Source organism: Acanthaster planci, linkage group LG07 (genome assembly GCF_054643075.1).
Source record: "Acanthaster planci isolate LZ-2023a linkage group LG07, COTS_SCS, whole genome shotgun sequence".
Taxonomy (NCBI): domain Eukaryota; kingdom Metazoa; phylum Echinodermata; class Asteroidea; order Valvatida; family Acanthasteridae; genus Acanthaster; species Acanthaster planci.
The window spans coordinates 6490939-6503433 of record NC_141783.1 but is presented as its reverse complement, the minus strand read 5'-3'; the positions used below and the strand labels follow the sequence as shown (position 1 = coordinate 6503433).

The 12495-nt window shown below is 40.7% G+C and overlaps 2 protein-coding genes across 2 annotated transcripts; both read left to right on the top strand.

The window, feature by feature from the left end:
* The first annotated feature begins 6 nt into the window (after positions 1-6).
* On the top strand, positions 7-4138 carry rpl18 (ribosomal protein L18). Its single transcript, XM_022233710.2, has 7 exons — positions 7-75; positions 207-293; positions 1280-1387; positions 1774-1872; positions 2357-2480; positions 3220-3289; positions 3715-4138. The coding sequence occupies exons 1-7, from the start codon at positions 73-75 to the stop codon at positions 3788-3790; spliced, it is 567 nt and encodes a 188-aa protein (XP_022089402.1). The 5' UTR covers positions 7-72; the 3' UTR covers positions 3791-4138.
* Positions 4139-4640: 502 nt separating this feature from the next.
* Positions 4641-9591, top strand: LOC110978548 (bifunctional arginine demethylase and lysyl-hydroxylase PSR-like). The gene is made up of 4 exons (XM_022233630.2): positions 4641-5511; positions 5767-5902; positions 6967-7096; positions 7523-9591. The coding sequence occupies exons 1-4, from the start codon at positions 4853-4855 to the stop codon at positions 7606-7608; spliced, it is 1011 nt and encodes a 336-aa protein (XP_022089322.2). The 5' UTR covers positions 4641-4852; the 3' UTR covers positions 7609-9591.
* The last annotated feature ends 2904 nt before the right edge of the window (positions 9592-12495 follow it).

The following is a 12495-nucleotide window of genomic DNA, read 5'->3' as shown; positions in this document are numbered from 1 at the left end:
TTTAAAGGTTGGAGTATATCGCCGTACCCATAATGCACTCGAAAGATCGGCCTTTTGCAGCCGATCGTCAAAATGGTACGTTGACCGTGAAAGAGTCAACATAAAAATCGTGTAAAATCAACGCCATCGTGGGTGTTTAAATCCTGAAAATACGTGTGATTAAAAAGCTGTGCTTTCCATTTATTGTTTGTCTTTTTTACGTGTAGGGTATCGATTTGGACCACTCAAAGGAGCGGCGGGTTCGTAGGACCGAACCGAAGAGTCGGGATATTTATCTCAGACTGCTGGTGAAGGTGTGTTGACTGTATGGTCTTGCATGTTGATTAAACTGGAGCTTGAATTTTAACGCCGAAAACCCTGAATCTTGCTAAAATTAAGAAAGATTTTACCCTAATACACCTTGCAAAATCAGTTTGGAATAGCAAAATCTTCAAAAATAACTGTCCAGTCCAGTTATGTCAGTTCATGGGTCAGTTGTGTTTAGAAAAATCATGCTTGACACAATCTGTCATGTCTGCCCTAATCAGGCCTGGCCTAACTGTTAATGTGATCGTGCAGGAAGGGGCATGGTGGGGAAATGAATAGTAAAAAACAGGCATGGCATGCATTCTTGAACTTGAATTTTGTCAGCTTAGCTTGTTGGACAATGGCATTATAGGCATAGAGGCACACATCACACAACTTGGAGATAGTCCTTGTATTTGGAAAAGTCCCTTTATTCGAGGACAAAATCGGTCATGTTTTTTAAATCACGCTTTTGCAGTAAATGACCTAATGTGAACCCCGCTTTTTCAATCAAATTATCCTGTGAGGTACCAATTGTTCTTAAAAACAATTGTACGATACTTTCAGATCAAATCTGACATCAGTAATCTCTTTTTTTTCACCAGACGACGATCGCACCATTTGTGTTTATCACAGTGTGCATGTTTCTGGCCAATGGCCAAGCTTGCTTCACATGTTGGTTTGACCATTTTCAGATGTGGGGGGGGACGACTGTCCTTGCTTTGTGACTTGCAAGCTAATACCATCAGAATGTGTATCATGAGCTGGGCTGTGTAGCTGTGACATATTGTATGCTGTTACAAATCCCTCGACTTATGTGCTAGGCAGTGGCAATCTTATTTTTCCCCAAACAAGCAAATCAATTGAAAAAATCCTTCGTAACATTGTTAGTAGCATGCTTGTTCATTGTTTAGAAGTTTTGAGTTTACGAAACGATTATTGTCTTAACGGAGCATTGGGCGTCAATTTTAATCATGCAGTCTTATGTTTTCAGCTGTATCGCTTCCTGGCTCGCCGTACCAACTCCAGGTTCAACAAAGTGGTGCTGCGACGTCTGTTCATGAGCCGAGCCAATCGCCAACCCCTATCCCTGGCAAGACTGGTACGTAGAAATACACAGAAATTTCCTGCTTTAAATTGCACCCTGACGCCTGCCGACACTCTCTTAATTTCCTCTCTGAAAGATAGTTCAAGGATGCAAGTTCTTCCCAGGGTTTGAAGCACTTTCTTGTGTTTGTGTGTTTTTTCTTTTTTTTCTTTTTCAAATAAAAGTTCCTTTCTTATCAATGTATGGAAGATTTTATACTTTGAGATGAAGCCTGAATTAATTTAGCACCTGCCCTATGCAACTGACATAGTGCAAAAATGGGGGGGGGTCTGTTTAGCAGAGATATTTTGCATGCTTGCCGCTCAGTGTGCTGTTGAGGTGACGGTGGCCACTTCCACAAACTACTTACAGTTGTTTGAATGTGTTTTTGATGGACGTAGGTTCGTAAGATGAAATATGAAGGACGCGAAGGCAAGACAGCAGTCGTGATTGGAACTGTTACCGATGATCTGCGCATCTACGATTTGCCCAAGATCAAAGTTAGTCTGACAAGCTTCATTTTTTTTATGTAGCAGGCTGATATGTTCCTAATTGTAGGCTAGCATGTACCAGCCTTGTGTCATATGATTTCAGGGTTCTAGTGGAAAAATATTCTCTTGTTAAAAGTCAGTGTTAATTTTGGAGAGTGTTTATTGATTGCAGGAGGCTGTTCTTGTCATTGGCATTTAGTGTTGTATACAATTTAATTTCAAACTGAGGATATAGGTGCACATGTCTGCTTGAAGTCCAGTGTACATAATTATTGTGGGATGGTAGCATTTCTTTTTTATACTGATGGACACTCAGTGATAGAAGGAGCTAAATCCAAGTTAAGAAAGTCACCTGGCAAACTTTGTAAAATGTCGTTTTTGTTCCTCGTTAACCAGTGATGTGTTTTGATAACGCAGGGCGTTCTTTCATAATTCTTTTGTAAGCACAAGCCAAGAGTCTACTATGTTGTTTGTCTTGTCTTTGTCTCTCCAGCTGTGCGCCCTGCACGTGACAGCACGAGCCCGGGCAAGAATCATCAAGGCAGGGGGTGAGATCATGACACTGGACCAGCTTGCTCTCAAGGCACCTAAAGGCCAGAACACGGTCCTCCTGCAAGGTATGTTGACAACCAGCTGAGCTAGACACCATCCCCAAAGCAAATTCAGTAAGGTGTTTGTTCAACCAGTTTATTCCCAGCACACTCCTGACCTAATCTTTGCGGACCCTCACATACCTGCTGACATTGAAAAGTTAGAAATCAGAACACCCATTTTCCGAGACCATATTAAAACAATCAGCCCGGCGAGAGAAGGTATCCACATGTACTCACATATGTGTTTGTAAACAACTGCAAGTTTGACCCAAATAGTGCTCTCTTGTTTCTGCAATAGCGCCCTCTTTTACCAGGACTTAATTATTTTTTTTACTGGAAATCAGAATGTTCCAATTTGGGGGTGGTCTGAAAACTTGAAATCAAGACAATTCCTATTAAATTGGAAAGATTGCCAGGTATGCCCTCATCTTGCTTGGCTGTTTCCAGGGCCTTGTGAATGGCGACTTCTTGAAGAGTGGGAAAAAAATAGACATTTCTCTGTTAGGCTAATCTGAGTGTTACAGAATATTAAACTGAAGCTCCTCTGAAGGAATATCTTTGTTCATAGTTTTACATGAAAGGGGAACGATATTACATGGATGTGTCAACGACTGCAGTTTGATTGTGGTTGTCAGGGTTACCAAACAAACAAACTCCCATGGTAGCATTGTGAAACTGATAGATGTACTAGCCATTCTGATGTTAGAGTCAGCAGTAGAATTGCTGTTGAAGGTGTGATTGATTTGATTTCTTGATATTATAGGGCCACGCAAGGCAAGGGAAGTATACAGACACTTCGGCAAGGCACCAGGAACCCCCCACGCTCACACCAAGTAAGTGTAGAGCTGTCAATTCAGACATGTATCTTATTCAGTGAAAAATGCACTGCAGGCAATAGCCAACGAAAACCAAACACAAAAAGCAGATGTTCCAAAAAAGCTTGAAACATGGTGAAAATTTCCTGTTTGTCTTGAAGTTTTGTTTTCAAAAATTTGTCACAAGGAGTGTTTGCCCATGAATGTTTGAAAAAGACGCCGTCACTTGTGGTCCTTGCTTTATCTTTGGGACAAAGTTGAATAATTGGTAGCCACTAGGCATGAATAGGTTGACATGGCAATGATCAGTAGTGAAGTAACCTCAATAAAGTTATAAGAAAGTTCATGTTATGTTTATGAGGTTTTCATGATGTTACTGTTTCCCCATAAGGCACTGCTCATGCACTCTGTTTTAAAATGTTGATTTCTTTGTCCTTCTGCAGGCCATACGTGCGCTCAAAGGGAAGGAAGTTTGAGCGGGCTCGTGGAAAGCGTTCCAGCCGAGGATACAAGAACTAGTCAGCCTTTCAAATAACCAACAAAGCATCATTATTCTGGAAATCTCCCGAAATCAAAGTAGTTACTATGTGCTCATCACAATCTGAACATCTGTAACAAAATCTTGAAAACAAAAGTTCAGTTGCAACAAGCGGAACACAGTTCTGGGTTTCTTTTCTCATTAAAAGTGCCATTTACTCTTTCAAATTACCAAGGTTTTAGATAAAGCAGTTCAGAGAAACTAAAATGATGCATTTCAAGTACTTTCTTGAGCTGTGTGGGGAGGTTGAGCATTATTGTGTGTTACCCATGCATCTACCCTTGCTGTGAGCAGAACCATTGGTAATAAAAAGAAGTTGGCAGAAAGTATTAATTGTGTCCGTGTCTTTAATTATTTGTGTTTCTTCCAAGAATTGAGCTTGTAATTTGCTTTTATGATGAGAGAAAATGTACACTGACCGCGAAGGGATCTCTCAAAGGAAATTAATATTTGGCTTGTGTGCCCGGATTGCCTTCATACTGTGGTATCACACAAGCCCAAATTTGATAACCTTGGAAATACATGTACACGCATTAGTCAACTTAAAAAAAAATTGAACATGAAAAACAACAAATGAATTGTGGATCAAAATGAGTATAATCAGCAAGGCTAGCCAAATGAAGAAAACCACTTCGGAGATGCAAAGTTTGTTAGCCATTTTGCCCAGAGAAAAGTTTTTAGTGAAAAGTTCCTTCTGGTTGAAGTTAGGCCACGCCTACACCAGACGTCATGCCCGGTCACCTTCGGTGACGTCGCGATCGAGCGTGGTCGCACCATGGGGGCCGGGGAAAAACGAAGTGTTTTTTCCCTATCTACTTGTACGCTCCTTCCTTAGTAACACAACCAACTTTACACGAAAATTGAAATTGGACCCAGCATACTATTATGTGTGCGACGGCGTTCCATAGATCTGGACGCAAAAAACATAGTGACTTTGTTTCCGGGTACGTACAGCAGGCGAAATGGTGTAGCTTTTTCAGTGAGAAGTTGTTCTGGAAGACATATATTTAGTTGTTAGAGCCTAGGCCCACTTGGTGTTTAACATGAGTTCCAACGGCAAACATGGTGTCCCTAAGGGACTAAACAAAGAAAAACTGTGCCAAAAACTTACAGGAGAAATCACTAAACTAAAAGAAAAGTCGTGTGGACGTGGCCTGTCTAATGCAGAAGTTGTCGACTTTCTCACCCGTTTAAGACATCCTCGGCGTAAACCCGTTGGCATCGGAGCGAAGGTTCGGTGGCTTGCACTTACCGTCTTCTTCCCTATCGCAGTAGGACTCCTGCTCATCTACGCTCGTCACGAGATCGTTGCATACTTCGTCGAGGACCCTTGCCTGATCGGCAGCAATTTTATCCTGTCCGAGGTGGGCAGGCCATTGGCGTCGTGCGAGCTGTGTCGCAACCTGACGGCTGTGCCGGTGTACGACACGATCACACCGGCTGAGTTTGTGGCCAAGCACGCTTACAACATCCGACCGGCTCTCATCACCGGGGCTACTACGACGTGGACTGCCATGGAGACGTTTAGCTTCAATTACTTCAAGGAACTCTATACAAGCCACCCCGAAGCTTTGCAGGCGGTCGAGGAGGAATGTCAGTTTTTCCCGTACAACACGGAGTTTACATCACTGGAAGAAGCCTTCAAAATGTCTCCGGAAAGAGCAGCTCTCAAAGAAGGGGAGAGAAATTGGTATTTTGGCTGGTAAGTATAGGCCTAACTTACCTGAAGGTTACTACGAAACATCTTTTGAAAGCAGAAAGTGAGGAACAAAATTAAGTAAACTTTGTTCAGATCAGTTTCCAGTGTGGAGACAATAATAAGTACAAATGTGGGGCCTGAAAAAATTTTGTTTATTAAGCCAATTTTTTTGTTGGGGGGGTGAGATGTTTTTGAGCAAAGTGCAAGAATGAGGCAGTGTGCCAGTTTGACTTTATTTCCTGTTTTTTTAATTGCCAGGAGCAATTGTGATCCCCTGGTGGCTGCCGAGCTTCGCCGGCATTACCAGAGACCCTACTTTCTGCCAGACAGCTCTGAGTCCAGTGCTCTGGATTGGATATTCATGGGAGGGGCAGGCAGAGGAGCTGGAATCCATGTAGGTCTAATCACGGAGCTATTAAACGCATTGCCTATTTGGCGCTGTTCTACAGATGCTGCGTGCATGAGCCAAGGTTTTTGCACTACAGAGAAAATATCTGCTATAATCAATGCTATACATACACCTGGAAAAGTTTTATGCACATTAAATTTACTGAACAGTATTTAATACAAAATCTGCCAAGGTGCCATTTCCACCGTGCTTTGTGTAGTAAATATAGGTTCGCTTACATTTATTTTTGTGTGAGCAAACACAAGTCGTGAATCTGTCACATACAGTGTACATTGTACATTGTTGTACGTGGCGTGACTTTATGGCCATGATCAATGGATATTCCTATTAAATATAATTGGCAAGCAAGTATTTTTGTGCTAAGTTTGATTTCTCTAATTAGGCTTGCCCATATTATCCAGTTTAGGACATTTTGAGGACTTGTTAATGCACAACTGTGCTCGTATCTTTTACAACCAAGTTGAAAGTTGAACTTCAGCACCATGTAATCCGACACCATATCTCAAGCTGTACTTCCTTGAAATAACTAGACACACATGCAAAACACTGGATGATATATTTACCATTTATGTGTGCAGCGACTATCATGCTCCTGAAGTTAAAAAGTTCATGACATGTTTTTTCAACTTCAGAATCATTGTTCATGGTGTTGTCAATATTATATTGGACTGTTTTTATGCAACACCCCATAACAACAGGTGGATTAGTTTACTTGTACAGTTAATGGAAATCCCTAAAGTGCAGACTTGAAGGAAAAACAAGCGATTCTCATGAAACATCATTGCACTCTCTGCTCAAAAAAACTGTGATAATAAACTCATCCGCTGACTTTCCCCACCTTTAGACCTACAGGTACCATATACAGAGCTGAAAAAGAGAATCATGTTGAAAATGCAGTGATGCAGGACCTGTGAAACACCAGGGTTTTTGTAGCCATAATTGTTGTCAAAATGACTTTCCACTTGACTGTACACTGCAACAGTTCTAACTCATAACCACTGCGGCATTTGGTTGCATAAATACATCAACATGATGTTGCATTTCTGTAGCTAGACAACGTGGCCAAACCGTCGTGGCAAGCTCAGTTATCCGGCAGGAAGACGTGGACGCTGATTCCATTACCGGAATGTGAAGATATCTGCCACACACTGAAGGTGACGGTCAACACAGGCGATATCAGTAAGTGAGAACCAGGAAGCAAAGTGGTGGTTAATCTTCATTTGTATGCATGAATGTATTTGATTTTAAACAGGGAAGAAAAGATATTAATTCATGTACACGTATGTGACACTCCAGTTAAAAAAGAAAAAACAAATTCTGCTAATGTTGCCCAAAGGAAGATTGCAGAATTTTCAAAGCAGGCAGTGTCCAATGAATGAAGTAAACATTCACTTTTGAAGTTATTTTTCATGGCCATTAGCAGACTGGATACAGAAACTGAGATGTGTCCAGCTGTGTACACTGTTGGTAGTAAACTTCGTAACCACTTTTTCCGAAACACACACTACAATAGTCACTATAGTTCGATCAGTGGAGACTACATTAAAAACTGGCTGAAAACTTTTTTTAATTTGTCCAAAATGTTTTTCTTTGAATGATAACCAGTTGTCCTGGATACCAATCAGTGGTACCACACCACGCAAATCCATCCAGGTAAAATCAGCATCACCATCGGCTCCGAGTTTGACTGAAGACTGGTGCCCAAGCATCTTGGACAACTCAGCCCTGCTTCCTACCACAGTCCTACCACAATGGCTGCTTGCCATTGGCATGGATTCCTGCTAGCTGCCGTAATATTTATCTGTCTTTGTCTTTGCAGCCATCTCCGTTTGTACTGGACGGTTTGAAGTAGTACACAGTAAAGAAATTTGCTAAGCTCAGAAAATGTTTCCGTTGCAAAAAAGGTTACCAGCCAAGGTTCCATGCAAAATATCTTGAGATACTCAAGACTGCTTGTCTGCTAATTTTCACCACCTTTTTTTCAATATTAAACAGAAATACATAGACTCTCGTGAAACGAATGTAGATTATGCTCAGTTCAGGCTAAACAACACATCTGTGAAAAATGGTGACAATTTATCACCAGTCCCCAAAGCTGCATATTCCTATGTGGATTGTCACATCTTCCACTTAAAACCCTTTTAGCATATTTACTCCGCACTTTACTGACTGAGCCCTTATATCCATGTCATCTTTGGTCTAAGGTGCCCAGTTATGGTTTCCAGTTTCCATAGTTTTTTGTTTTTGGTTCATTTTTTTTCCTGTCTTATCCACCTGTGTTTGTTTTGGAATAGTAAATTGCCAGCCACACCATTAAGTGTTGGCTTCTGGTGGGACTCCACAGTGGGTCCGTCCTGGGGAGAAGAAAGCAGCATTGCAGTATTGCGACCCTGCTGGCTGACGACAGAAAACCTCAATAAATTGATTTTAACACAACCACTTAAGCTTGTCCAACATCCGTTGATTGCACGTGGCAACAGACATTGTAAAGCCCATAGGGAAATCTGCACTTTACCCAAGTTGACTTATCTCCCGAGTCCATTAATGTACTTCGCATTTCTGAAATCTGTGCGTATGATTGGGCAGTTAAATAGTGGTCCCTATTGACATTATACTAAAATGGGAACAGACATGTATAATGGTCAAACCATGGTCGAACAGACTTACTGAAATTGAGAAATTATAATGCAAAGCAAGATGTTGGAACAGACTGTCTGTACTAACTCTGTATTTTCCTACAGAAACCTGTGGAAAGCATGTGGCACATTGTATCTCATTATTGCTTGTAAACCTTGTCATTTATTTGTGCATTATGTTCAGTTGAAGTAACAAAAGCGCTCAGAATCTACAAAAAGGTGGAGCCTGAGCTCAGTGAAAGCTGTACATTCCAAGAAAAACAATATACTAAGATTCCGATTTCAAATCAGAGGCTGCAGAGTCATCCGTTGTACCCAAATTCAGCATCCGGGATACGCTCTCATTCAGCCAATTGCAGCTACATGATTATCCCCACTAAACCAATGAACTGTAGCAACCCCGTGCACTGTGCATCTTGTCAATGCTTCCATGCACTTCCCACCTATAAAAATTAACTGCCACTACCGACAGCAGTTTCCAAAGTGTGTCTGTAGACACATCACTGGAAATGGCCTTTTATTGATTTCATCTGTAAATGACAGCTTGCTTGAAAGAAATGCATCTTTAAACCAAGTATGCTTTATAAGAGTAATTTCATCAGCTACTTTACGGAAAGCTGCAAATGTGACACTACTTTTAATTGTACTTTATTACAACTTATGAAGTCATGTACATGTATACTCTCTTTGTTGAATGTACAGAATTAGAGTCGCAGGCTCTAGTGACTGGAGCAATTTTAGAGGACAGAGCACTGCCAAGAGATGTGACAATGAAGCTAGACTTTTGGGGGAGGGGGCGCAGTGCATTATGGGAAAGGTCAATAACTTCCTGAACTGTTGGAGTGTATGCATTTTCCACCTTCTCTGAAATTACATAGTTGTGTGAAGACTTTCAGAACAGGTGCTTCTATTTTGTATTAAATGTGTGTTGGTTGCTTGTGCCTGAAAGGTGCATACGTGTAGATAACACTGGACTATTCACAGTTTATTGGCATACATGTAAACATTGAAAATTAAAGTATTTTTCTTTCCAATTGATAGCCAAGTTGTTAGCTTGATGAACACTACTTGTTTTAGGGGTTCATGTTGCCACTTTCAGAAGGCTGCGACACCATTGTTACACTAAAGAGCAAATCAGTAGGACAAAATACACTTAGTTTCAATAAAGTAAAGCTACATTCAAAGACTGACAAATGCAGTCATGTGATACATATAAAAACTGAAAATGAGTTGATAACTACCTTTATTTAAAATTCTATTCATACGAACAGTCACCATACAAAAATGCAGTAACAAAAAGAAAAGAAAATGTACTTAATGTACCAGTGCAATCAAATGCAATCTTTTTATTGTTTGCAGTTCATCAAAGCTACGCACTTTAAAGTCTATCGCCATTGCAGTTCAAATATTTGACTGTGTACAGATGCATCCCGCTGCACAAACTCTGTATTCTCAGAGAACCACCATGGCGAAACATTGGTGGGTGTGTGGCTTCTCGTAAGGTCTCATTAATGTGGCATTTGGCTACGTGTGAGGTATGAATTGATGGTCACTGAGTAATTGATGTCAGAAGTTGATGATGGGAATCACAAGATGGATACCAACACAATGCAGTCTGATGCTGACCTGAGTGAACCGGACAGCAGGGATCAGAGCCACAATGATCTACAGAACTGAAAATAGCAGCTCAAAAGCCTGATGTTAGGAAGCTTTCAAAAGCTACCACCCCCCAAAAAAGCACCGTGTGCAGAGGGCCATTTTCACAAAGTATCCAGTATTTCACAGTGATTAATGCACTGTACAATTTACCTTGCTTGTGCTTGTCTTTTTTTTCCATTTTTAGCAAAATCTTCACTGCAGTTATTTTTCTTTCCCATCTATACCTGCAACCCATTTTTGTAACAGCTTTGCCCTTTTGTCTACTTTGGCGAAATTCATTGAACTCAATTCCCTGTCACATCAAATAAAACTCACTTGCACCTCCAAGCAGTAACTCAAAGTAATTTCCCGACCGACAGGATTAGTCCAAAACATACAAAATTAATTCATATGTATCACAAAAAACCCTTGACACTGCATGAAGAATGCAATATTACCGAAAATGAAAATTTTCAATCAACTGGTCCCTAAACATTAAAAAGCAAAGAATGACCAAAGCCAACATTGGGTAAAGATACACATAAATCAAGAATCAAGTCATCGTTTAAAATCAAAGCATTCATTTTATTCATCAGTTGTCGCCAATGGTTAAGACTAATTCATAAAACGCTGATGTGTAATACCATGACAACCATGTATGTGGGCACGCAGTCATGTCGGTGCATTTTGTCCATGCGGTAATTCACGTGTGACCATGCATGCATTTCAGGCACCACTTATCTGATCTTCTATCTTCCCTGACATTAGTGCAAAGGCATCTTCCCCGATAATTATCTCCAAGTCTTCCCGCTTGCAGTTCACTACGGCACAAAAGCTAAAAGATGGATTCTGAAATGGGTCTTATGTCTCCTGCCAAAAAAGGGAAGATTGTTAAAAGGGGGAGCAAATGAAAGAGCAAGAGGATTGAAAAGGAAAGGTGACAGGAAGAACAGCACAATTTGCCTGAAAGCTCCCCCTTCCAGCTGAAAAAAAATCCTGGTGACACCCATGCCACTCACAAACAGTACAGCACACCTAAATTTTCCAATGCCTGTATTTAAAGTCAAGTCTTCAAATGAAATCATGAATAGTAATGGTATATTTCAAGTAAATGTACATGAATGAATAAATAGACTTTGGACAAATAAGACCCATATGCATAATTGTTACTACTCTTAGTTAAATTCTGTTAAGAAATTAGACGAGCGTCACTCACATTAGTTTGAAGTAGGTACATGTGCATGGATAGGTACTGTTTACTGATTAACAATCTAAGATGCTCTTTAATTAAATATACGCATATTACAAACAAGTCTTTTGCAGTTTGCCCCTGTAAAACAAGTTGTTCCACGTTCAGGCCAAATGCTAGACTTCGGGTTTGGATTTTAGGAAATGAAAAGGCAACTTAAGTGGAAAGTGAAATGTGTACCAACCAAATTTTAAAGAAAACGGTAAGACAATGAGGTGATATCAATTTCGACTGCTCAAGAAATGGACAGATGCTAGATTTTCCTCATGGTCCCAAAATAAAATCAGCAGTTGACATGGACACACACTTGACAAATTCTGCACGATTTCAGCCGGTGATTTTTGTGCTGAAATGGTAGACTACATGGCGGCAAGCAGTGTTTGGGATCAGGCAAGAGCAAATACCATGAGGCACTTATCCAAGCACGCACACCCTCAAGTGCCGGCTTTGGAGACAATGTCTGATAACGTTGGGAGATACCAGGGAAGGTTTCATTTAATCAACCCACCATGAGCTTGGTGAGTCCCAAGGAAATGACTGATGCCCGTTGACACAACCGCTACTTCAACATCATTTCTCCTTCCTGCATTGCATTTCACAAAGCACTTGCATGTAGATAGTCTTAACTCAGTTGCAACACACAATATGTCTCAATTTACAATGCAAATTTAACACGAGCTGATTCGCAGAACTTCAAGATGTCTGGAATCTACTGTATTATCCTTCACAACCACACAAAAGTGTCTTTGGCATCACTGAAACACAAGATGGATCACTTTGGAACCAGTTTGGGGACACGGCAATCAAAATCAAAATGTGGATGGACTACATTTGAAAATAGCCCTGCTTACATTACGTAAACACCGTTTCTGAAATACATAGACATTTTGCAAGCTCTTTCACATTTTTGACGCAGTTTATGTTCGCATTAAAAATCTACAAGCCTATTGTATGATGGATTCCAAGTTGGTCATTGGGTGAAGGTGCGGCTAGGTCATTGGACCAACTCTTATGCATTCCTAATTTAAGAGGCAGTTGTGAAAATAATTGCTACG

What these genes read in the sequence shown, in the direction of transcription:
- LOC110978548 (XM_022233630.2), top strand. Translation starts at nt 4,853, where the DNA reads ATGAGTTCCAACGGCAAACATGGTGTCCCTAAGGGACTAAACAAAGAA. An exon ending in AGAAATTGGTATTTTGGCTG is followed by an intron (nt 5,512 to 5,766) that starts GTAAGTATAGGC and finishes TTTAATTGCCAG; the next exon opens with GAGCAATTGTGATCCCCTGG. An exon ending in GGTCAACACAGGCGATATCA is followed by an intron (nt 7,097 to 7,522) that starts GTAAGTGAGAAC and finishes AATGATAACCAG; the next exon opens with TTGTCCTGGATACCAATCAG.
- rpl18 (XM_022233710.2), top strand. An exon ending in ACGATTTGCCCAAGATCAAA is followed by an intron (nt 1,873 to 2,356) that starts GTTAGTCTGACA and finishes TTGTCTCTCCAG; the next exon opens with CTGTGCGCCCTGCACGTGAC. An exon ending in GAACACGGTCCTCCTGCAAG is followed by an intron (nt 2,481 to 3,219) that starts GTATGTTGACAA and finishes TTGATATTATAG; the next exon opens with GGCCACGCAAGGCAAGGGAA.